Source organism: Tachysurus fulvidraco, chromosome 6 (assembly GCF_022655615.1).
Source record: "Tachysurus fulvidraco isolate hzauxx_2018 chromosome 6, HZAU_PFXX_2.0, whole genome shotgun sequence".
NCBI classification, from domain to species: Eukaryota; Metazoa; Chordata; class Actinopteri; order Siluriformes; family Bagridae; genus Tachysurus; species Tachysurus fulvidraco.
The window spans coordinates 8,272,138-8,298,445 of NC_062523.1; the positions used below are offsets into that span (position 1 = coordinate 8,272,138).

The window sequence follows — 26,308 nt, forward strand, 5'->3', positions numbered from 1 at the left end:
TGAAGTTTGTTGCTCTTAAAATGGCCTTTTTTTCCCCCATAGACTCCCATTATAAAATTTGGAGGTTTATAACTTGGCAAGCTTTCGAACTATGTACACCAAACTCGGGCCGGCTCCTTTAGGGTGATACTCTGAACAAAGCTTTAAATTGGTGTACCTACTGGCCTTTCGGTTGTGCCGCAGCCCCGCCCCCGAAATATTCAAAATCAAAAAACTTTGGACATGGACATGTGACATATCAAAACACTCAGAACAATGAGGGGAACTACCACACAGGTATTCTGATGACGTCTCGTGATGTCACATTATGTCACGTGATGTCACGTGAAAATTAAAAATTAGCACAACATGGACTTGTGACATATCAAAAAACAGTACAATGAGGAGAACTTCCTCAAGAGTATTCGGATGACATCACATGCTCATCTCCATTTACCTCCATTTAGTATGTATATGATTTGTCCTTCAATGGAACAGTGAATAAATGCTCTTACTTGCAAGATAGTTGACATACTTCACATAATATATGATTTATTTTTTAGATACACAGTTGAATAGATTAACATAGAATCACAAGTCATCATCCTACATGCATTCAACTTAATCTTAACATTCCAGTTATAGTCAAATGTACTGGAGTGCAGGGTGAAAAGAAAACTAAAAATGGTCACTTCTACTTAATATGTTCTACACTGTGTAAACATTTAACCTTCTGAAATGAGTGGTCAAATGAGGATTATAACCTCAGTGACATAAAACTGCTACCACCAGTGTTTCTTTTTGAGATAAGTCATATAAATCTTTATGAAGTGTGTCATAAACTTTTAACTAAGTAAAATACTTTGTATCACCTCATTGTGCCAGAAACTTACCATTATAAATATTAAACATCGGTAAAGCATCAACAATATATTTCAGATGAATAGACATGTATGTATTCACATTAATGCACAAACACATTACACAGAACATTTTACAGATATAGTACAGACAAGAGACATTAAAATACTATATAACAAAACAATTTAGTCTATTCAGTAAAAAAACTGAAGCATTCATGACGATTTATGGTGATTTTATTTCTTTGCCTACATTGACGCTAATGCATTAAGAGTAGGCGGTCCCCTGTTCCAATCTGCTGACGTATACACGGCGACATCTATGTGGCTCCAGGCTCCATATGGAAAGGCAAAGGAAAGGTTATTAGAAGACTCGCTAGTGGATCTTTCTGGTGGAAAGGAGGCACTGGGCGGTCTTTTAGACAAAGAAACAAGAAAATCATGAAATGATATAAAATGGTGTGTTATGCTGGTCGGGATGCGGTTAACATGGATTTTTCTGTTTCTTTTGTGTTTTGCCAGCATTAAAGGTAGGAGCTCCTTCTTTATCTGTTAAACAAAAGTATAACCGTAGGGGTTGAAACAATCTGCACAATAGTGTGAAACTCTCTAACTGGGTTGTTTTTTACTGAATAGACTAAATTGTTTTGCTTTTGTTTTCCGTGTCGAATGTTCGGTGTTGCTTGCTCTGAAAATTAGTGATGGCCAGTTTGTGAACGAATCGTTCTTTTGAACCAGTTCTTTTTAGTGAACTGGATGAACCGGTTCACCAAATCGGACTGATTCGTTCTAAACAGTTCGCGACTTGAGTCAGCGCTGATCCACAAGTTACTAAAGTTACTCACTTTCGGTCATGCCTGACAGTCGGTCCGACTCTAAATAAACTAATATCCCGGAGTATATGTAACTCCTGTACACTGAACTGAGACATTTTGTGCTGAGAGTACTGGGAGCGCGAGCTGTTGATACTGCGCATGCGTGAATTACTGAACCGATACAGCGAATCATCAGTACATTGAACTGAGAACTGCTTGTTTCGGACGCGTCCGAGAACCGATGACCTAGTACAGCGAATCATCAGTACACTGAACTGAGAACTGTTTCGGACGCGTCCGACATACTGTTGATGCTTCAGAAACCTTCAGAGTAAATTATACATATTGGGATATGCATAGTAACTAGTCATAAGCTATTAAACATTTTTATAAAAAAAAATCAATATATGTCAGTTAATTTTACTATTGACTATTGTGCAGGTTAGTCTGTATTTTTATATGCCGCTTTTTGTAAATTGATGAAGATTAGTTTATTAACTTTATATCTTTAAGACACGTAAAACATCCACGTTTGCACATAAATGCCTGTACTGCGTGTTTTAGTTGCAAAACTTAAATGTAAGAAACGTATTCAACTAAAATTATGATTACAAAGAACTTTTCGAATGTGTTAAATTCATTGTATTAATATCTGCCGGCAGCGGGATAATGGAATTTGCGTCATTACGTCATTGTGAATGACGTCATTACGGCAGGACGTAAAAGAACTGGTGAACTGGATTTTTGAACTGGTTCATTAAATCGAACACAGTAAAAAATTTGGCTCTTGGTCTCTGCTTGGTTGGCCACCCCTGAACTAAGGCATGCTATGAGTGATCTGTACTGTAGTTTTTAATGTGTTGACACTCTCTTCTTCTTTCATCGCGACAGTGGGACTTCATCCTAATGGAAACTCAGTGAAATGTTTGCATTAAACTGACATTGGTAAATAAAAGAACAGACAACATTTTAGAGTGAGCTGTTCTGTATTTCTTTACTGTAACTGACAGATTTCGGACAAAAAAAAACACAGGAGTGGGAGGGAACGGGAGTCATCCTTCTGGGATTGGGACGGGATTTCCCCAGGTTTTTTAATATATATATATATATATATATATATATATATATATATATATATATATATATATATATATATATATCCCCTCCTTGAACCGCCACCTTATTGTGGTGGAGGGGTTTGCGTGCCTGAATGATCCTAGGAGCTATGTTGTCTGGGGCTTTCTGCCCCTGGTAGGGTCTCCCAAGACAAACAGGTCCTAGGTGACAGGCCAGACAAAGAGCGGTTCAAAAACCCTTTATGAAGAAAATTATAACAAGGTCCGTGACGTCGCCCGGTATGGCGCAACCGGGGCCCCACCCTGGAGCCAGGCCCGGGGTTGGGGCTCGCATGCGAGCGCCTGGTGGCCGGATCTTACCCCACAGGGCCCGGCCGGGCTTAGCCCGAAGGAGCGACGTGGGGCCGATCTCCTGTGGGCCCACCACCTGCAGGAGAAACCGTAAGGGGCTGGTGCAATGTGGATTGGGTGGCAGTCGAAGGCGGGAGCCTCGGCGACCCAATCACCGGATACGGAATCTGACTCTAGGGACATGGAATGTCACCTCGCTGGGGGGGAAGGAGCCTGAGCTGGTGCGGGAGGTTGAGAGATACCGACTAGAGATAGTTGGGCTCGCCTCCACGCACAGCTTGGGCTCTGGAACCCAACTCCTCGAGAGAGAGGCTGGACTCTCTACTACTCTGGAGTTGCCCGCGGTGAGAGGCGGCGGGCTGGTGTGGGCTTGCTCATAGCCCCCCCAGCTCAGCAGCCATGTGTTGGAGTTCACCCCGGTGAACGAGAGGGTCGTTTCCCTGCGCCTTCGGGTCGGGGAGAGGTCTCTCACTGTTATTTGTGCTTATGGGCCAAATGGCAGTGTAGAGTACCCGACCTTCTTGGCGTCTCTGGGAGGGGTGCTAGAAAGTGCCCCGACTGGGGACTCCGTCGTTCTACTGGGGGACTTCAACGCTCACGTGGGCAGCGACAGTGACACCTGGAGGGGCGTGATTGGGAGGAACGGCCCCCCTGAACTGAACCCGAGTGGTGTTCTGTTATTGGACTTCTGTGCTAGTCACAGTTTGTCCATAACAAACACCATGTTCAAGCATAAGGGTGTCCATCAGTACACATGGCACCAGGACACCCTAGGTCGGAAGTCGATGATCGACTTTGTGGTTGTTTCATCTGACCTCCGGCCGTATGTCTTGGACACTCGGGTAAAGAGAGGGGCGGAGCTGTCAACTGATCACCACCTGGTGGTGAGTTGGGTCCGATGGCAGGGGAGGAAGTTGGACAGACTTGGCAGACCCAAACGTACTGTGAGGGTCCGTTGGGAACGTTTGGCAGAGTCTCCTGTCAGAGAGATCTTCAACTCTCACCTCCGGCAGAGCTTCAACCAGATCCCGAGGGAGGTTGGAGACATTGAGTCCGAGTGGACCATGTTCTCCACCTCCATTGTTGATGCAGCCGCACGGAGCTGTGGCCGTAAGGTCTCCGGTGCCTGTCGTGGCGGCAATCCTCGAACCCGGTGGTGGACCCCGGAAGTAAGGGATGCCGTCAAGCTGAAGAAGGAGTCCTATCGAGCCTGGTTGGCTCGGGGGACTCCGGAGGCAGCTGATAGTTACCGGAGGGCCAAGCGAGCTTCAGCCCGGGTGGTTGCAGAGGCAAAAACTCGGGTCTGGGAGGAGTTCGGTAAGGCCATGGAGAAGGACTATCGGTTGGCCTCGAAGAAATTCTGGCAAACCGTCCGGCGTCTCAGGAGGGGGAAGCAGTGCCCTGCTCACACTGTTTACAGTGGGAGTGGGAATCTGCTGACTTCGACTGGTGACATCCTGAGACGGTGGAAGGAGTACTTCGAGGATCTCCTCAACCCCACCAACATGTCTTCCATTGAGGAAGCAGAGGCGGAGGGCTCGGTAGTGGACTCGTCGATCTCCCAAGCTGAGGTCACTGAGGTAGTTGAGAAGCTCCTCAGTGGCAAGGCACCGGGGGTGGATGAGATCCGCCCTGAGTACCTTAAGTCTCTGGATGTTGTGGGGCTGTCTTGGCTGACACGCCTCTGCAACATCGCGTGGCGGTTGGGGACAGTGCCTCTGGACTGGCAGACTGCGGTGGTGGTCCCTCTGTTTAAGAAGGGGGACCGGAGGGTGTGTTCCAACTATAGGGGGATCACACTCCTCAGCCTCCCCGGAAAAGTCTATGCCAGGGTACTGGAGAGGAGAATTCGGCCGATAGTCGAACCTTGGATTCAGGAGGAACAATGCGGGTTTCGTCCTGGTCGTGGAACACTGGACCATCTCCATACCCTCACCAGGTTGTTGGAGGGTTCATGGGAGTTTGCCCAACCAGTCCACATGTGTTTTGTGGATCTGGAGAAGGCATTTGACTGTGTCCCTCGTGATGGCCTGTGGGGGGTGCTCTGGGAGTATGGGGTCCGGGGCCCTCTGTTAAGGGCTGTCCGGTCCCTATATGACCGGAGCAGGAGTTTGGTTCGCATTGCCGGGTGTAAGTCAGACTTGTTCCCGGTGCATGTTGGACTCCGGCAAGGCTGCCCTTTGTCACCGGTCCTGTTCATTATTTATATGGACAGGATTTCTAGGCGCAGTCGGGGGCCGGAGGGAGTCAGGTTTGGGGACCACAGGATTTCGTCTCTGCTTTTTGCAGATGATGTTGTCCTGTTGGCTTCTTCAAATCAGGACCTTCAGCATGCACTGGGACGGTTTGCAGCCGAGTGTGAAGCGGCGGGGATGAGAATCAGCACCTCCAAGTCCGAGGCCATGGTTCTCAGCCGGAAAAGGGTGGCTTGCCCTCTTCAGGCTGGTGGAGAGTTCCTGCCCCATGTGGAGGAGTTTAAGTATCTTGGGGTCCTGTTCACGAGTGAGGGAAGGATGGAGCGGGAGATCGACAGGCGGATCGGTGCATCTTCCGCAGTGATGCGGTCGATATACCGATCTGTTGTGGTGAAGAGAGTCGATTTACCAGTCGATCTACGTTCCTACCCTCACCTATGGCCATGAGCTTTGGGTCATGACCGAAAGGACAAGATCCCGGATACAGGCGGCCGAAATGAGTTTCCTCCGCAGAGTGGCTGGGCGCACCCTTAGAGATAGGGTGAGGAGCTCAGTCACTCGGGAGGAGCTCAGAGTAGAGCCGCTGCTCCTCCACATTGAGAGGGGTCAGCTGAGGTGGCTCGGGCATCTGTTTCGGATGCCTCTTGGACGCCTCCCTGGGGAGGTGTTCCGGGCATGTCCAACCGGGAGGAGGCCCCGGGGAAGACCTAGGACACGCTGGAGAGACTATGTCTCTCGGCTGGCCTGGGAACGCCTCGGTATTCCCCCGGAAGTGCTGGAGGAAGTGTCTGGGGAGAGGGAAGTCTGGGCATCCCTGCTTAGACTGCTGCCGCCGCGACCCGGCCCCGGATAAGCGGTAGAAAATGGATGGATGGATATATATATATCACATTATATATATATATCTTAATTTTTTACTATATTAATTCTTTTTTCTCATGTTTAACTTCTGTTCTATGTGTTCTGTAAAGCTGCTTTGAGACAAAGCCTATTGTAAATTGAATTGAATTGAATTGAATTTTTTTCAGGATTGGGATGGGACGGGAATTTTTTTTGGAGTGGGATGGGAGAGGTTTGAAAATCCACTCCAGTGTATAATAAAATTTAATTTAATAATATGATTTGGACAAGTTCAGCGGGCCAGATTAAAAAGACCAACAGGCCATGTATGACCCGTGGTCTGTAGTTTGCCCATGCCTGACCTAGCTTTCTTCTCCAAATAAGTGAAATAAATTAAGGTTTTTGCTCAGGCAGATAATCAGCACCAATACTCAAAAACATTCAGCAAACCATTACATCATCTCCACCAGCAAGGAATATTGACACACACAATTTTGTTTATTATACTATAGGTATATAGGTTGTACTATTATCCTACTATAGGTGTGCTTCATTTGAAATTGAAAATTCTTCAGATCAAACTCTGTTTTCCAGTCTTTAGATGCCCAGTTTTAGAGTCCATGCCTCAGCTTTCTGTTCTTGTCTGACAGGCGTGAAACCTGTCACGGTTCTGCTGTTGTAGTTCATCTGTCTCAAGGATTGACATGTTGTGCAGTCTGATGTGCTTTTCTGCTTCCCACAGTCCTACGCTTGCCTTGTCCATTTGCAAAACTGCTGCTCACTTTTTTGCACCATTCTGATTAATGTGTAGAGACTGTTGTGTGTGAAAATCCTGGAAGATGAGCAGTTGTAAAAATACTCAATCCAGCATGTTTGGTAATAAGTCATGTCATCTGCAAAAGCTCTGAGATCACACATTTTTCACCCCATTATGATTGCTGATGTAAACATTACCAGAAGCTGCTGCAATGTATCTGTAGTGTAATGTAATGTGTGTTTGTCTGCTTTTCACTGCTGCCACATGATTGGCTAATTAGATAGCTGCATAAATGTGAATACATGAATGTCTAATAAAGTGACTGGTGAGTGTATATAAACTTGATGGACATCCTGCTACAAAACCATGGGCACTAATACAATGTGTCCCCCCTTTCAGCATGACACTCAGCCAATTCACACAGAAAATATAACACTGGTATGGGTTTGGTACAAGGTTCTGAATGTCCTTAATTGACCCAGCCCATGCTTGAATTGCATTAATCTTGAGATATTGCTGAGTCCTTTGCTGAAACTCCACTAACCAGTCAGCCTTCTTCTGAATTCTGGTTGGTTCTTAGCACAGTAGAGGTGCACAACACACAATTAGCTCTCTGGAGCAAAGCAACAATTTGCTCATTCTCATGATGTGAACATGTCATTATTAAAATATTCTCCTTTTTTTTTTTTTTTTTAAACACAGCCATAAAGGTCATTGGTCGGGATGTGACTGTAACAGCAGGAGATGATGCGCAGTTATTCTGTGAAGCGATCGAGACAACAGAGCCTCTAACAACTATTAGGTGGCAAAGACGAACAAAGAAAAAACCAACAAATACAGATTTTCTGGTTATCACTTCCAGTGGCAAAGAAGAACATATAAACGGACTGAGAGACCGAGTAAAATTTGCAGGGAATTTGGCAGTACTGGATGGCTCAATTCTTCTAAGTAATGTTACTATTTTAGATGAAGGAATCTACACTTGCATCTTCAGCGTATTTCCAAGTGGACCATATAAAACAGAAATTCGTCTCACAGTACAAGGTAAAATTCTTTATAGATGTTCTGATAAACCCAGTCAAAAATGTTAAGGAAATAAAATGTATAGTATCCAGTTTTGTATTTTATATTTTACATTCACATACATGGTGTTCACCTGGACAACACAGAAGACTTTTCTTCATTGTTGTACAGACTTATTCTTGTGAATCGATTTAACCTACAACATCCTAGTGTAAGAAACCAAACTGGAGAGGTCCACACAGCCATAAAATACATTGTATATGGTACTCTGGATAATATGTTTCAGAGAGACCTAGGGGTATAAAAAAGGTATACATTATACAATGTATAGAAATGTTTTTTAATGTCAAGAATTTTCATGACTGTTCATTGCATGTCCATTTTCTTCAATAAAATGAATCTCAAACTGCAAACCAATTAAATGAATTTGGTTAATTTTTTTTTTGAGTCGTGCTAAAAAGAACAAGCTCTTTGTGAGTCTGGCCTGGATACAGAGGCTCAGTCAGTTCTTAGAAACCATTTAACACAACAGTGAGACTATGTGGCAGGACACCAGTGGGTCAGATCTGTCTTGAGCACTGAATACTGAGCTTTTAGTGCGTTTTCTTGAATTTTAATCAGTTGAAAATGGAACCTGATGACCCATCTTTTAGCAATGCTCGTGTTTGCAGTATAGAAAATGCATCATTTTGAGACTTTAGAATATTAAACTTCTTATCAGTTATGAATTAAGCAACAGTACTATGAAGTAGATTAAATACATTTAATTATGTTGGCTTTGTAGAAGCCAACATTCTGTTTTCCTATTTAAGCTTAGACAAAAATATATAAAATTTAATGCGGCCTAGGGCTTTGGAGCCACATGCACCAAATTTGGATGTGTTATAGAACCTGGTCTGAAGTTTGTTGCTATTACTTTTCTAAGCGATCCAAGTACCGGTACTTCTGGTACTGGGTCTCAAAGTGGCCTTTTTCCCCATAGACTCCCATTATAAACTTTGGAGGTTTATAACTCAGCAAGCTTTCGAACTCTCTACAACAAACTCGGCCAGCTCCTTTAGGGTGATACTCTGAAACACCCCCCCCCCCCCCCCCCCCCCAAAAAAAAATATACAAAATCAAAAAAAATTTTACAATATGGAATGTGACATATCAAAACACTCCGAGCAATGAGGGGAACTTCCTCACGTGTATTCTGATGATGTCACATGCTCGTCTCCACTTGTTTCCAAATGTAACACTGACCCTTATGTCCACTCGCCTCCAAAAAGCACCGGCCTTTGCACCGAATACTTGCCTCGTCAATGCCAACATCAAAGTTTGTCGCGATATTTATATTCCTGATGAGTAAGGTTGTGCATAGAAATACTTGTCTGGAAGAAAACGTCAGAGGCACCAAACTTAAATAGTCAATAATTTTCTTGGAAAAAAACAGGTTTGGGGTCTATAATCCATTACAGAATTAAAAATGCTGTTGCATAAAAAATTTAAATGGCTGAGGCTAGATAAATATGAAAATGAAACATCAGGCAGTTGACAGTACATGGGCTTTTAATGGCTTTCACCACTGCAGACCGAAATAATAGTTGTGCAGTGTGAAGTTCACTGCTCTAAAGTCAAACCATCACAACAAGTCTACTATGCCTTCACTGTTCTATAAATAAAACATGAGTGATCAGGATCAGACATGCATATTAATGAAACACACCCAGAGATCAGTTAAACAAAATTATTTATTTATTTTCTTCATTTTTGATCATGTTCATGTTTTCAGTTCCTCCTGTTGTCACTGTGGGCACTAATGTTCCTGCTGTTGCTGGAGACACTGAAGGGATTTTAGCGACCTGCACTGCAGCCAATGCAAAGCCTGCAGCAGAAGTGTCGTGGAGTCTGGGTGCTTTAAACAACACAGTGAAAGTACAAAATACTGTTACTGTGGACTCTGAAGATAGATACACTGTTAAAAGCAACCTGATTGGAACTGCATCTAAAGATCTAAACCAGAAGAAGGTTCAGTGTGTAGTCACACACCCTGGCCTGAAGCAGAACCTAGAGATGAATTACACATTGGATATTCACTGTAAGATGACTTGTTTCTTATTTTTATGCTTATAACCATATACTAAAATAAAAGGTATATGTGGGCAGTCAGATTTAACACAAAAAATATTACACCTAATTCTGTTTTACTGAATGGTACATTGTGTAAAGTATTAATGTTTCTTTAATTTTTCTCTCAGATCCTCCCCAGGTGGTTTATATTAGTTCAGCAGGTGATCAAGGGGAAACCCGTGAATTTCTGTGTGACACAGACGCTAATCCAAAACCTACCAACTTTACCTGGGGCAGGTAACAGAGATGAGTCTTCTTTGTATGTTAATCATAAAATGCCACAGTAAGGTACATGAACCATATTATATTTACAATAATGCTGTACCTGCTCATACTACTCTTAACAACAGACATTAGCACAAAGAAGCTTTAAATAAACACAGATGTAGTTTTTGATTTTTTTGCTGTAGCAATAAAACTGAGATGTCATGAGAAGAAAAATTCAGTACTTAGATATTTAGCATACATGAGGCATATTATATGGCTTATCATATAACAAGTGCAGCTTTTTGTTGTTAAATATGTGTGTGAAACTTGAACACAAGCCTGGTTTTGGATTTCGGTTTAATGTTTGATGTTCATGTTACCAAGACAGCCATCACTGTTGTTTTTACATGGCTTTAAGAGTTATAGCAAGTAAAGATAACTTAACCTGTATTATTATATTGTTAGGGTTTGAATTTATCCTAATATTGATTTGTGTGTTAATAATCTAATCCGCATGTTTAATAATTTGATCTGAATCTAGCCTTAAAGTCAGACCACTCTGTTCTCTATCACTCCAATGGCTGATGTATTTCTGATATTTTCCTTGGTCAAATGTTCCTGATCTTTACTGCAATGTTCCTGTGGAACCTATCCAATTACTATCCAAATTCACAAAACACTCTTCACGTTTTCTTCACGATCATGGTGATATTTTGTATGATGTGTGTCATCAGTATATAGACTAGTAGCATTAACATTGCTCTAATAACGTGCTTTTTATCACCTTTGAGGAAAAGAACAGTTTAAATGTTAATAAATGCCTTGAGTCATATAAGTGTTATCAGTAAATACAGGATGTGCAAAATAAGCATTTGACAGTTTCCCATCAGTATGATGTTTATCTGTGTAGTATGCTGTTTATACAATCACACTTACCATTATTTATCAAATACATTTTTATTTAGATATTTTCCAGTGAACGAGACTCTTTCCAGTGGTGTTAATAGCAGTCTGATTGTTCAGCTGACCCCTGATAGTAACGGACCTTACTATTGTGTGGTGTCTAACCAACACGGGGAAGCTGTTGGTTCCCTCTATATGTATGTTAAAACATGTAAGTATGTATATTATTTGTCCTTCAGTGGAACAGTAAATAAATGCTCTTGCAAGATGGTTGACACAGTTCACATTTATACACAGTTTATCTATTAAACATAAATACAAGTCATCCGTCTACATTTATTTAATAATGTGTTAACAATGTATTTCTGATATCTTCCTTGATGATCTTTACTGAAAAGTTCCTGTGGTTCCTATCCAATTACTATCCAAATTCACAAAACACTCTTCACGTTTTCTTCACGATCATGGTGATATTTTGTATGATGGGTGTCTTCAGTACATAGCCTAGTAGCATTAACATTGCTCTAATAATGTACATTTTTCACCTTTGAAAAATAGAACAGTTTAAATGCTAATAAATGCCTTGAAGCATTTTGAAGTCAGTTTCCCATCAGTATGATGTTTATCTGTGTAGTGTGCTGTTTATACAATCACACTTACCATTATTTATCTCATACAATTTTCATTTAGATATTTCCCAGTGAACGAGACTCTTTCCAGTGGTGTTAATAGCATTCTGATTGTTCAGCTGACCCGTGATAGTAACGGACCTTACTATTGTTCAGCTGCTATTGTATTTTATTATTGTATTGTATGCTAAAGTATTGTATACTATTGTATGCTATAGTATTTTAATTAGTTCACACAACACACTACATCAAGATTTCTATAACTTATCTTAAAGAAATCTTGATGTAGTGTGTTGTGTGAACTAACTAAAATACTTTCTCAATGTCATTGCAGCTACAGAATCTAAAACCTGTTGGACTCTGTTCATCCTGACCCTCGTTGCTGGGGTTTGCTGTTTTCTCTTTTGGAAATTTGAATTGTTTCAGCGTGTTAATAAAATACTGCGGTGAGTTTTCTCATTTTACCAATCTAGTAATGAGAGCAGATTATAAACATTAAATGAGTTGTTAAAGTGAGTTGCTTATTTTCTGTTTTCTCTCAGGCGTGATATCAGTCAACCTGTGCGTACGGAATCTCCAGACCATGAAGAGGTCTGTGTGAAATCCTTTATTTAAATCTCTATGGTCTTGTTTTGCTCACCTATATTGGTGATTACATGGAAGATTTGTTTGTTTTGTTTAGGAGCATTGATACATGAATCTAACCTCTCTACTGGGACCATACCTTGCCGTGGTGGAGGGGCTTATCCTCCTTCAAGTGAGGAGAAAACCAAATGGTCCCACAGGTTTTGTCACCTAATGGTCCAATTTGGGGCTCCATCTTTCCACTTGTCAAGATTATGGGTTTCTATAACATTATAAGGTTTGTTGACTAATCTGCTGTCATGAGCATGGTCCTTCAACAGGACTACAAGCAGGTCTAAAAAATTCCTGAAGTGAGAGGAAGACACCAAGGCATCTGAAACAAGAGGACATCACAAACATAACTTCTTTTAACATATCCTCAATTGATTACACCTGGATGCTTATTACAGAAACTTTTCATCTCATCCTACTGTAGAACTGGGTGAAGCCTATTCTAGCAGGTGAGTGACTCTCTACAGACCATATAAAGTAGATAAAGCAAACATCAAGTAGAGTTCTGGTAAGTTTAGACCGATTTAAGATGACACCAGCTAGTCCCTTTTCACAGGGAATCCATCCAACAGGTATATTAACAAATTAAATACAGTACTATGTTAATTAAATAAGTAAAAGTCTATACACAGAACTCTGATTAAAATCTAACAGGATGTCTGCAGTCACACAGAAATTTACTGTTTGTTTAGTTCACTTTTTATTTAAACCTGTTGGACTGGACTGATTCAAAACATATTTACATTTCAGTTCTTTAGTATTGTATATGCTGATTGCACATGGTGCTAGTTTTTTTTTTTTTTTTTTTTTTTTGGCTTCACAGTGATTATTATGTAAAATTACTTTTTTTTGTTTAAATTAATTTTGTAGCTCTAACCACAGTAACACTACACAGCTTTCATTATTTATCAAAACCGGTATTGTGGACTGGCCAAGAAATGTGATCTTTGAGCAAGCCAAGTCAGAGGAGTTCACATCACTTAATCCCACTCTGCTTCATCCTGAGAGTCAGGACTGTTTGCCTCATTAGATTTCAGAGTAACAAAATATTTTTCTCAGTTTGCCTGTAAGTTTAAGCAGATTTACTAGTCAGGATTTCCTCTAGGTTTGCGTGCAAGTGTCCCCAATTCCATACAGTGCGACCCTACAATCACTCCATTTAAAACTTGGTCATCCAACACATACTAGATATTTGCGGTAAAATGTTGACAGCTGTGTCCTTAATATTTATTATAGATTTATTTATGTTATGTATTACACAAACACACACACAAGCATACCGACCTTTACAGTGTTTCAGAGTTGTAGATACTGTTGAGTTCAGGTTTGGCCTTGTGATTATCCATTTTTTTCCCTGTAACCAGCCCTTTGTTGATGAGCAGTTGGAGTGGATTTTGTCTTTTTTTTTTTTGTATTTGTACAGTAAATAAGTTTGGGAGGGGTTTCTTGTGCAGTTTGAGTTAGAAAACCTAATGGTTTATATTTAAAATAGCATTCCTGTTCTGGTTCTTGCATGTGTTTGCTAGATAAAAACTAAAATCCTGATCTTTGGCCCATGTGCTATATTCATTTGGATTCCTTTTACAAAGTGTGCTAACTAAATTGAAAAGTAAGTAAGAAAACAAGTTGGCTAAGTGGAATGAAGTAAAATCTAGTAAAACTATTTTTTCTATTAAAATGAGAACGAGAGAACGATAAATGAACTGTTGCTTAATGCAAGCAGGAATCATCAATATTACCCAAGCACAGAGAATGGGGAGCTAAATAAATCACTTTGAATGATTATATACATAACCAGTCTACAATGTTTTGCAAATACATCCACCATATATATCACTCTAGGTGTGTATGTGTGGAGTGGACACACCACAAAACCTCCTGCTTCACTAAACACTGCATATGTAAAAGCATCCTAATTCATAAACTGGCTACTGCTAATAAAAACTATAGAATAAATATTAAACTCTGTAATTATTGCCATAAAGTAAAGCAACCTACGGATGTTTTGAGATTAAACATGGAAAGACTGGCATCATTCTTTTATAAGCGGTGGTTGTGGTTGGGATTTTTCTTTTGTTTAATCGTATTTCAGAGACACCTTTCCTTTCAGAGTAATACAGTCTTGAAACTCTTATTTTGTTCTCAGCAAACAATTGTATAAACACTTTGTGGCAGCAAATTATAGTTTTTGTATTTGAATGCTATTCATTGTTCATGTTTGTGTTGTTGTTTGTAGATACATATTCCAGTAAAGTTCTCTCTGAAATAAACCTAATCTTTAGAACTCACTGAGGAATTCTGCTTGTGTAACTGTAATGTTAATAAAGTTAAGACTATTATACTGAATTATACTGAGAAACACGTGTTCAAGAAATTCAGTAACCTATTTCCAATTAAAAATGAGGACAGCTGCTGAACACTACCAACTATAGACAGTAAATTGTCATAGTTTTAACTTAGCTATAGTGGTGCTGATTCAATACCAATGATGAGTTACAGTACAGTGTCATTATTTATACATTTCTGTGTTTAAGAAACGTTCTGTGTTAAGAAAAGTGACGGCGTGTAAAACTATCTGATGCCTTGTCTAATGAAGCAAAGACCATTTCTGAGCAATAATAGAGAATATTATAATCGCAGTTCTTTCATTTTATTGAAAAAAGTCTTTATTTAGTTTAATTTTGACACTTATTGAGGTTTTTATTATAGAATTTTCCTTTTATTTTTGTTCACAAGTCCTACTTTAATTGAATGTGTCCTGACAAAACCACAAAGAACAACACTTTAGCTAATTATCCTGCTGTTGGGTGTCGACTGGAATACAGTGTGCTTTGAATAGCTCATTCAAAATAAAAAATGAAATAGTTGACAACATTATTTAAAGAACTTGAATATCAGCTTGACTGAACTATTAATTTTTTTTATTTGTACTGTTTCTGCAGGAAATCATGCTGGGTTGTTTTCATGGTTTGAGGTTGAGGCCCTGTTAGGGATTCTGACTTTCGGATTTCGCAGGGTGGAGGTTAGAAATGTTTAGTCATGAGTTTAGTGAAGTGTAGCACAAGCAAAGAGCTAACGTACCAGCCCAGGCCTGCATGACCACTGCTTAAAACACAACATTGGAAGAAATGTTGGAAAGATGTGTTGGCCCACCAAAGCAAGGGCCTTTATGGTAGCAATATATTTTAACTTAAAGGCAGGGTCTCCGATTTTTGAAAGCCAATGTCGATATTTGAAATCACCAAAACAAACACAACCCTAACCCAAATGGGTCCCACCCCTGTATTGATAGCTCCGCCCACACATACATACGCAACCCAGGCAAATAATGGAAAGAAATGTGTCTATCATAGCTGAAGGGAAGAACAATACGATTGCAGATAAACAAACAAGCAAAAATGACACACAAGCATAATCATACAAAGGACAAAGGCATATATTAGTTCTGTGAAACAAAGCAAAACCAACGTTACTCATCTATCGAGAAGGAAAAAAGCGACTCAGCGTCTTAAGTAAAGTTGAATTTCCCGAGTCAATAACTCCTGAGCTGAACGCTGTTACTACACAAAACGTGGTTGTAGCTACCTCTCCACATTACTACAATAGAAAAGAGGTGTTATTTGTGTAGTAACAGCATTTAGCTCAGGAGTTATTGACTCTGGAAACTCCAATCTGTGAAAATGCGGCCAACTTCCTGCTCCTTCAGTTCTCTCCAGCACTGGAAAGCTGATCCTATATTAACACGGGTCCTACTTCTTGAATTATCGTAAGCCTTTCTTTGCTTTCTTTCTTTGTTTTTATCCTCCATGTCAATGTTAAAACCGCTTTCTGCTAATGTCACACATGCACACTAAACACTCTCTCCGCTGCATATTGACAAGCCCCACCCCTTTCTGCTCATTGGCTGCACGTTTGTTTTGAATTTTGTTTTTGATTTTTTTATTAGTCGGTCCGACTCAGTTTTCTGAAGCATTTCTCAAAAATTAGAGACCCTGCATTTATGGCTTTAACTTTGCTTTCTTAAATATTTGCCTTGACTTAGGCTTTAGAATGTAAGGTAAAAAATATTTACTAGAAAGCAGGGAGTTGGTCTGTCTGTTTGTTTGTTTGTTTATTTATTGTATTTCAATTTTTTCAGAATGTAACAAAAAAAAATCATTTTATGTCTTATTTACTGAGGTTAGGTCTTTTATAAACAACTGAGTTGATGCCAGTGTAGTAAGAAGTGATCTGGTATATGGGAAAGATTATAAACCAACAGACAAAACAGGAAAAGTCATATGATCTAGACTAATGTGGCAATGGTCTAGGTCTAATCTTCTGATAGTCTTGTCATATGATTTAAAACCTATAAACAATAACAGAGAATATTATTGTTGTCACATGGTGTTTACATGGTCTGTGTATAGTTTCACCTGTAAGTGCTAGTGGATTTACAAATGTGGCAATGCTGCCCTAAAGTCCAGTGACCTCTCTCTTATTAGGAAAATTGCAACACATTCAAGAAACAAGATTGCAAATAGAAGATATAAGATTGTCTGAGTTTCACAAGATTGCATAGAAGAATCAGCATACTCATGGTTACACACACTCACAAGTAATCTTTGTCATGGGACACATCATGGGTTATGCCTGAGGCACAGAGAGTTACTTTAGACTACAAACTAGTGTTTGAAATGAAAAGATGAATATAAGAGATCAGAACAGAATTTCAGCTATCATTTCCAGTTCAGCTATCTAGATTTGTTAAACAACTCTGAGCCTTTAGTGGCAGACCACCCAGTTTTTATTGAGCAAAAATACTGGCACTCTTCAGGAGTTGAAATGCTGTTCAGTTGGTTTGATGTCTGATTCAGCCAGTCTAAAACTTTGACATTGTGTTTTGGGTCATTCCCTTGCTGCATGATTAAGTGCTTCTTAATTAGTTTATGTGCATTTCTCTTTACATTTGTCAGACAATAAGCTGCTACAATCAATAGTTTAATCATCATAAAGATTAGCGAGTCTGTTCCAGAAGCAGTTCGCTTGTATATTCTGAATAATGAGCAGATAATTTTTCCTCCACACATTGGTCTTTCCATCACTTTGGCAGAGGTTTCAATTATAAAATAAATTTCCTTATTTTCTAAGACTCAAAATAGCTGGTTTTTCTCTCATAGATGGCCCTCAGGAGTTTGTGTTGGTTTATCTCGTTTAATAACAAATGTAGAATTCACAAGTCTCAAACCCAAGACTAGACATTCAAAAAAAAAAAAAAATCCCTTACTTCCAGAGGGCTGTAACACTTTCATGAATTGGGTTGGAATCTGGGCCATTTGGACACTCTCTTTGCTCATTTCTTCCCACGTCATTATCACACCATCTTCTCACTGTAATACAAAACATGTTAGAGTATCCCTGTACAAATACAAAATTCTTTCTCTTGGCAGAGTTGCATAGATTTACCAATTGTACAAAATTGTATTACAATGGTAAATTACAAATGTACAATTGTAATTGATGCAAATGTGCTTCACAGTGTCTTGTTGTACAAGACACTCATACCTAGATATCAATTACCAGAGTTAACAGGTTTCCGCTGTTTTTCAGCTGCTATGAATAGGCGGGCCCTGCCCTACTTGCCCCAATGGATGAAATGCCTCAGCCTTTAAAAGCTTAAAAGCACTTCTATAACTCACTCTGGACAATCTAATCTGGATAATTTGCATCTCCCATTTCAATAGAATATTTTGATCTTTGTATTATCAGTTTTTGGTTCCCACTTATGCTTAACCTAAATAGATTGGGTGAATAGGGTATATATAGGGTATATATAGCACTTGGACCCCCAAGTGTCACTGCCACTCCCTTGAGCAAAGCCTTTAACCCTAAGTTGCTCAGTTATATAAAATGTGATGAATGTAAGCTGCTCTGAATAAGGGCATCTGCCAAATGGTATAACTGTAGCAGCTGTGCTATTAAACTATGTGTTACTGAGTATAGAAGGCATGTTAAAGACCTTTGTAAAGAAACCTGTTTAAGATGTTGCAGTATTTAACTTAACTTTGTTCTTATTAGAGTTTATTTTCTACATTAAGAAATCATAATATTTCTGTCAGAACTTGTTTGATTGCTTTCAACCATCTGCCATGCAAAACCTAATGCAAATTATGCAAGGGTTTTGTATAGTCAAATTACTTCGGTTATCTCCTGGCAGCTAGATGGGTTTATAAAATGTGTATTTGAATTTTCTCAAGCCAGGATAAAATGGGATGGGTGCATCAGAATGTGCATCCAGTGTAAAATTTGTGTTAAATCAAAAGTATTCTGAGCAGCTGAAGGACAACCAAAGATTTTGAAGAATTATAAAGCTATATGATTGATTATTAGTCAAGATTAAAGTGTCATAGGGTTATCAAAATTCCAAAAAATTACTTTTTTTAACGATCTACCAGGTCATGGAAACATCACTTTAATCTCTATCATATAACTGTTGCTACTATATTGTGTTCATTCCAGTATGTGTACTATAGAACAGTACAGTATGTACACTGTTTGGTGCTGTATTATTGTTTGTGTATTGTCTTTTGTCCTGTACTGTCTTTTTGTCTTTTGTCTTGCACTGTTTGCACCAGGTTGCTTGTTGACTTGAATTAATTCATGTTATTATATTAAAGGGTAGAGTAAAATTTCATTTATGTTTAACTGTGGTTCTATGATCAACTGGTTCTCAAGTGTTGATATAGATCCATGATACATTATACATCATACTCTCAGACATGCCCAGGACTGTAAATGAGATAATTCTCACAAGTTTGAACTCCTCCTTAAGCTTGATGTTTTTGGAATGAAGAAATGTGGATATCGTCAGCAAGACTGCTGTTACACATTCTGTCTATTTAGTGTTCTTGTGTAAGTGGTCTGAGAATTTTTTCTGCCTTAGAAAATGTCTTATTGTGTATTAGCCATTTGGTATTTTCTGGGTGTGGTATCAACAAATGGATTCACTGATATTTGGTGTGTCCTAGAGGGTGACACTGGAGTGGATTTTCAGACCTCTCCCGTCCCACTCCCAAAAAAAAATTCCTGTCCCAGCCCAATCCCGCAAATAAATAAATAAATAAATAAATAAACCGGAAAATCCCATCCCGTCCCAATCCCAGAAGAATGACTCCCATTCCCTCCCACTCCCGTGTTTTTTTGTCTGAAATCTGTCAGTTACAGTAAAGAAATACAGTACAGCTCACTCTAAAATGTTGTTTGTACGTTTATTTAACAATGTCAGCTTAATGCAAACATTTCACTGAGTTTTCTTTAGGATGAAGTCCCACTGTTACTATGAAAGAACAAGAGTGTCAACACATTAAAAACTACAGTACAGATCACTCAAAGCATGCCTTGGTTGATCAACCTTATTTGATAAAAACCCTAAATGCAGTTATTGTTATTTTACTGAACTGAAAGCAAGCTTAATGCACAAATTATACTGTTTCCATTAGGATGAATCCCCACTGTTGCTATGCAGAAACAAGAGATTTTCCACACATTCCAGACTGAGGCTGGTGCACCAGCTCACCTGACGTATTCTGCCAGAAGTTGGGAAGGGACTGGCCGCCGCTGGTCATATTTAGAGGCTCGTTCATATATTTCAGTACCGAATCGTGGCTCAGTGACTCTGTGTTACTATGGTATTCCCTCTCCTCCACCTGCACACAGCTTGAGAAGAAACTGTGCACCTCTGTGCCTGTGGCCACTAGTGGTGAATCTTCTGAAAAAAGACATACTTATGGTACAATCGAGTTTGCATTACAGGCATAATACTTTATATAGTGCAAAACACACATCTTTATGTTGATGGAGGTATATACGACGTGTGTGTGTGTCCACAAGATAAGATTTTGTACTTGTATTCGAAAATATCTTATTCTTAATATGTCTGTTCTGATTTCTTTGTGCTAATGCTATGAATTACCCTGTTGGACACTGGTTCCCTCCTCTATCCCTAATCTTTCTGTCATTGCTGCAAGAGTGTTGATGTAAAAAATTACATGATAGACAACCGTGAACTGCGGGAAAAAATAATCAGCCTCTAATCTCAATACACACGATAAAGACTCATTCATTTGCATGACTTTCATAAATAAAAGATCTATGGTTGCGTGCTGGTTTGTTATTGTAGGACAGTGGTTCCCAAACTGGGGTACCTGTTCCCCCAGGGGTTCACCACGTGACAGAGTGCTGAAAGGTACTGTTAATGTAATTATACCACACACAATATTCAACCAGACATGTATTTCTCAGACCAAATATAAAGACGTGCACGCTATGAAATGAAATGGGCAGTGACCATGTCACACTGTTACTCAATACTGATGTGCAATGGCTGTCCATGGGAAAGGTACTGACACGACTGTTTGAATTGAAGGATGAACTTAAAGCTTTTTTTTATCGACCATCCATTTGAATTGTGTAACCGCTTACATGGGTTACATGATGTGTGATGTTTTTTCTTGTCTGAATGAGCTTAACCTCGGAGTGCAGGGAATTACCACGACCATATTTAATGTGATTACATTTTTTTCTTAACTTTTATTTTATTCAAAAGATTCTGAATGTTTTACATTACTTGAAATATGGGCCCTAAGTTCAGGCTGCTCAAAGCTGTGTTTGCAGTATTATTTATTTTATTCAGAAGAAATTCAGTGTCTGTTGCCTGTTACTTGACATGTAGTAAAGACAACTACAGGATTGTTTTCCATTCAAGTGCCATACAAGTTCAAACTTTGAAAACACTTGAAATTTAACGATAAATTATATAGAAATGTATGTGTGTTATTGATTTTATTAACATGAGGGTATACTATTTTAAGTGACAATATAAGATTCTGACCTTTGCTGGGAGGAAATTTTAGTAACTTGACCTCTTTGAATTTTAATAGAATACCCCTGATCTAGTGTTTTAATCAACTCCCTGTTCTGCCACATCCCATTGCTGCTGTATTGGATTTAGAGCTGGAGACTGTAAATGACACTGAACTCCTTGTCATTGTGACACCAGATTAAGGTTTTTGCTCAGGCAGATGATCAGCACCAATACTCAAAAACATTCACCAAACCATTACATCATCTCCACTAGCAAAGCAAAGATAACACTGATATGGCTTTGGTACAAGTTTCTGGATGTCCTTAATTAACTCAGCCCATGCTTGAATTGCATTACTCTTGAGATATTGCTGACTCCTTTGCTAAAACTCCTCTAACCAGTCAGCCTTCTTCTGAATTCTGGTTGGTTCTAAGCACAGTAGAGTTGCACAACACACAGTTAGCTCTCTGGAGGAAAGCAACAATTTGCTCATTCTCATGATGCGAACATATTTCTTTATTAAAAGATTCTTCTTTAAAAAAAAAAAAACAGAGAAAAAACAGCCATAAAGGTCATTGGTTGGGATGTGACTGTGACAGCAGGAGATGATGCGCAGTTATTCAGTCAAGTGATCGAGACAACAGAGCCTCTAACAACTATTAGGTGGCAAAGACGAACAAAGAAAAACCCAACAAATACAGATTTTCTGGTTATCCAGTGGCAAAGAAGAACATAGAAACGGACTGAGGGACCGAGTAAAATTTGCAGGGAACTTCGCAAGACTGAATGGCTCAATTCTTCTAAGCAATGTTACTCTTTTAGATGAAGGAGTCTACACCTGCAGTACAAGGTAAAATTTGTTGTTTATTTAAAATGTGTTACAAGTCTGCTCTGACTCTATGGGCTTCATTTGTTAAATGTTCTATAGATGTCCACATATCCATCCATGAATGTTTTCATTTATAAATCACTATGAGCTGAAAATGTGGTGCACAAGAATAGAAGTGCTTTTTTGAGCAATTATTATTTATTGTAAATCTAGTCTGCGTACTGTTTCTGTTCATTCGTTTATTTTATTATGCATTTATTTCAGCATGTATTTGTTCTGATGATACAAATGAAAAACAGGGCGGGTTAAGTTTTATATATAATATAATACTAAACTGTGTATTAAATATTACTGTAGTTGAGAATTGTTACTAAATGAACTCAATTTACTGCTGATTAGTTACATGGTCATGGAATACAGTTAATGCACATTGTCAATTTTTTTTTAAATTCTTGTTCATGTTTTCGTTTTCAGTTCCTCCTGTTGTCACTGTGGGCACTGATGTTCCTGCTGTTGCTGGAGACACTGAAGGGATTTTAGCGACCTGCACTGCAGCCAATGCAAAGCCTGCAGCAGAAGTGTCGTGGAGTCTGGATGCTTTAAACAACACAGTGAAAGTACAAAATACTGTCACTGTGGACTCTGAAGATAGATACACTGTTAAAAGCAACCTGATTGGAACTGCATCTATAAATCTAAACCAGAAGAAGGTTCAGTGTGTAGTCACACACCCTGGCCTAAAGCAGGAACTGGAACTGAGTTACACATTGGATACTCACTGTAAGATGACAAGTTCATTATTTTTGCTTATAACTATTTACTGAAACAAAAGGAATATGTGGGGAGTCAGATTTAACACAAAAAATATTACACCTAATTCTGTTTTACTGAATGGTACATTGTGTAAAGTATTAACATTTCTTTCATTTTTCTCTCAGATCCTCCCCAGGTGGTTTATATTAGTTCAGCAGGTGATCAAGGGGAAACCCGTGAATTTCTCTGTGATACAGACGCTAATCCAAAACCTACAAACTTTACCTGGGGCAGGTAACAGAGATGAGTCTTCTTTGCATGTTAATCATAAAATGCCACAGTAAGGTACATAAACCTTATTATATTTACAATAATGCTGCACCTGCTCATACTACTCTTAACAACAGACATCAGCACAAAGAAGCTTTAAATAAACACAGATATAGTTTTTGAGTTGCCATGAGAAGAAAAATTCAGTACTTAGATATTTAGCGTACATGAGGCATATTATATGGCTTATCATATAACAGGTGCAGCTTTGTTGTTAAAAATGTGTGTGAAACTTGAACACAAGCCTGGTTTTGGATTTGGGTTTAATGTTTGATGTTCATGTTACCAAGACAGCCATCAGTGTTGTTTGTACATGGCTTTAAGAGTTATAGCAAATAAAGTTAACTTAACTTATATTAAATAGGTTTTGCGTTTATCCTAATGTTGATTTGTGTGAGTTAATAATCTAATCTGTATATGTTTAATAATTTGATCTGAATCTAGCCTTAAAGTCAGACCACTCTGTTCTCGATCACTCCAATGGCTGATGTATTTCTGATATTTTCTTTGGTCATATGTTCCTGATCTTTACTGCAATCTTCCTGTGGAACCTATCCAATTACTATCCAAATTCACAAAACACTCCACATTTTCTTCACGATCATGGTGATATTTTGTATGAAGTACTGCATCTATAAATCTAAACCAGAAGAAGGTTCAGTGTGTAGTCACACACCCTGGCCTAAAGCAGAAACTGGAACTGAGTTACACTTTGGATATTCACTGTAAGATGACAAGTTTATTATTTTTATGCAGATGCTTATAACTATAAACTGAAATAAAAGGAATATGTGGCAGTCAGATAAATACATAAACCAACTTAATTGTGAAATCTTACAAAGATCTTAACATCTTGAACAAGGGTATTACATTTACAGTCATACAAAAGAATATATTTATTTATTCTACATTATAGAACCAGTTATGCAAATTATTTTCTATAGTCTATTATAGACATTAATATGCAAGTGGATTTTTCCTTTTACATTTATTTTTGTTTCACTGGGTGTTACGTGGTGTAAAGTATTAAAGTTTCTTTTTATTTTTTTCTCAGATCCTCCTCAGGTGGTTTATATTAGTTCAGCAGGTGATCGAGGGGCATTTCAGTGTGAAGCAGATACTAATCCAAAACCTACCAGTTTCACCTGGAGCAGGTAACAGAGTCGAGTCTCCTGTTTATCATAAAAAGTTGCAGCTTACATGTATACAATAGACATAAAAATTCTACACTCCCTAAAGGTGATATTTTGTGATTTAAAAATAAATTAATTGATAATGTTTCCTTCAAGTTCCATTTATTTTGAGCTTACTAGCAGTCTAGTTTGCATGATACAAACTAATTTTGAATGTCTTTCTCCCAAAGACACCCACTATCTGACAGCTTTTGTTGTTAGCTCAGGCAAAAGAAATCTAAAAATGTTAAAGAGCCCATTCACATTTTTAGTATGTGTCATTGCCAGAAGTAATCATTTAAATTTCAGTATGCTTGTAGAATTGAACAGTTTAAATACTAATTACAGTATGCTGTTTAAACAATCACACTGTTATTTATCAAATATATTTTAATTTAGATATTTTCCAGTGAACGAGACTCTTTCCAGTGGTGTTAATAGCAGTCTGATTGTTCAGCTGACCCCTGATAGTAACAGACATTACTATTGTGTGGCGTCTAACCAATACGGGGAAGCTGTTGGTTACTTATACATGTATGATAAAACATGTAAGTATGTATATTATTTGTCTTTCACTGGAACAGTGAATAAAATGCCCTTATTTGCAAGATAGTTGACATATTTCACATAATATGTGGTTTATTTTTATAGATCCTCAGTATAATAGATTTAACATAGAATCACAAGTCATCATCCTACATGTATTCAACTTAATCTTAACAGTCCAGATATAGTCAAATGTACTGGAGTGCAGGGTGAAAAGAAACTAAAAATGGTCACGTCTACTTAATATGTTCTACACTGTGTAAACATTTAACCTTCGGAAATAAGAGTTAAATGAGGATTTTAACCTCAGTGACATAAAACAGTTACCACCAGTGTTTCTTTTTGAGATAAGTCATATAAATCTTCATGAAGTGTGTCATAAACATTTAACTAACTAAAATACTTTCTCAAAGGCATTGCAGCTACAGAATCTAAAACCTGTTGGACTCTGTTCATCCTGACCCTCATTGCTGGGGTTTGCTGTTTTTTTATTTGGAAATTTGAATTGTTTCAGCATGTTAATAAAATACTGAGGTGAGTTTTGTCATTTTACCAATCTAGTAATGAGAGCAGACTATAAATATAAAGATTTGTTAACGTGAGTTCCTTTTTCTGTTTTCACTCAGGCTTGATATCGGGCAATCTGTGCCCAATGAATCTTAAGACCACAAACAGGTCTGTGTGGAATCATTTATTTAAATCTCTATGGTCTTGTTTTGCTCACTTATGTTTGTAATTACATGTAAGATGTTTGTTTTTCTTAGGAGCATTGATTCATGTATGAATCAAAGTGCTCTACTGTGACCATACCTTGGCATGGTGGAGGGGCTTATCCTCCATCAAGTGAGAAGAAAACCAAATGGTCCCACAGGATTTGTAACATAAAGGTCTCTGTTTGGAGAAGTAAGTGTCACGAGTGTTAATCTTTTAGTCTAGTGTACAAGGAATTTAACATTAAGTGAAAAGATATTATTGTAAAGAAAGAACAGAATATTATTGGGATGCTGGAATGATATTGGAAGGTTATTGTTGAGAAAATATGGTGAAATAGGTCTGAGTGTTGATCACTCAGTAATTCGTATTAGTAAACAATTAGAAAAGTGAAGAAAACATTTCCTTCTTCTTTTGGCACTCCTCCAATACTCCCCCCCCCCCTTTTTTTTCTCAATTTTTCCTTCTTCTTTCCCTTTCCAGGCAGTCCTGTTCACCTTGGCTTGTTCTTGTGGAAGAGTAATAAAAAAAGAGTAACTGCTCAGAAAAAAAAAGAGTAACTGCTCAGAAGGTCATAAGTTTTTATATTAGCAACTGCCACTGTTGGGCCAGACTCTTAACCCTGAACTGCTCAGATGTATAAATGAAATAAATGTAGATCACTCTGTATAAGGGTGTCATTTTTTTTTTCTTCATGCGATTAATCATTGTTTTAATCAATGCTTCTGACAAATATTCTGGG

The 26,308-nt window shown here is 38.6% G+C and overlaps 1 protein-coding gene and 1 long non-coding RNA gene across 10 annotated transcripts in view; one reads left to right on the top strand and one right to left on the bottom strand.

Moving 5' to 3' along the window:
• Positions 1–441: 441 nt before the first annotated feature.
• Positions 442–26,235, top strand: LOC113660854 (nectin-3-like). Of its 8 annotated transcripts, XR_007140949.1 has the most exons (10): positions 453–1,369; positions 7,576–7,917; positions 9,671–9,889; positions 23,776–23,862; positions 24,192–24,291; positions 24,709–24,857; positions 25,269–25,389; positions 25,482–25,530; positions 25,620–25,758; positions 26,050–26,235. XR_007140949.1 is itself a non-coding variant. In XM_027174687.2 (8 exons), exons 1-8 carry the CDS (start codon positions 1,306–1,308, stop codon positions 12,436–12,438), a joined length of 1,140 nt encoding a protein of 379 aa, XP_027030488.2. In that variant the 5' UTR covers positions 464–1,305; the 3' UTR covers positions 12,439–14,671. The 8 variants fall into 8 exon arrangements, 2 of the variants coding, with proteins under 2 accessions (XP_047671375.1, XP_027030488.2); XR_007140947.1 differs by lacking the exons at positions 9,671–9,889; positions 23,776–23,862; positions 24,192–24,291 and adding exons at positions 22,529–22,834; positions 22,993–23,101 and having other exon boundaries at positions 442–1,369; XR_007140950.1 differs by lacking the exons at positions 23,776–23,862; positions 24,192–24,291 and adding an exon at positions 10,137–10,245 and having other exon boundaries at positions 447–1,369; positions 9,671–9,976; positions 25,278–25,389.
• Positions 17,563–26,308, bottom strand: part of LOC113660857 — a 34,893-nt gene continuing 26,147 nt past the window's right edge. Inside the window, exons 2-3 of one of the 2 annotated variants that reach the window (XR_007140957.1) lie at positions 19,939–20,130; positions 17,563–17,752 (exon numbers count right to left, since the gene is read on the bottom strand). This is a non-coding gene — a long non-coding RNA (uncharacterized LOC113660857). The remainder of the gene's footprint in view (positions 17,753–19,938; positions 20,131–26,308) is intronic. The other variant, XR_007140958.1, reaches the window with a different exon arrangement.

Bases quoted from the DNA above. Each gene is read 5' to 3' on its own strand.
- LOC113660854 (XM_047815419.1), top strand. From the start codon at position 1,306: ATGCTGGTCGGGATGCGGTTAACATGGATTTTTCTGTTTCTTTTGTGT. The intron at 9,977-10,136 runs GTAAGATGACTT...TTTTTCTCTCAG, and splicing joins TTACACATTGGATATTCACT to ATCCTCCCCAGGTGGTTTAT. The intron at 10,246-11,180 runs GTAACAGAGATG...ATTTTTATTTAG, and splicing joins ACCAACTTTACCTGGGGCAG to ATATTTTCCAGTGAACGAGA.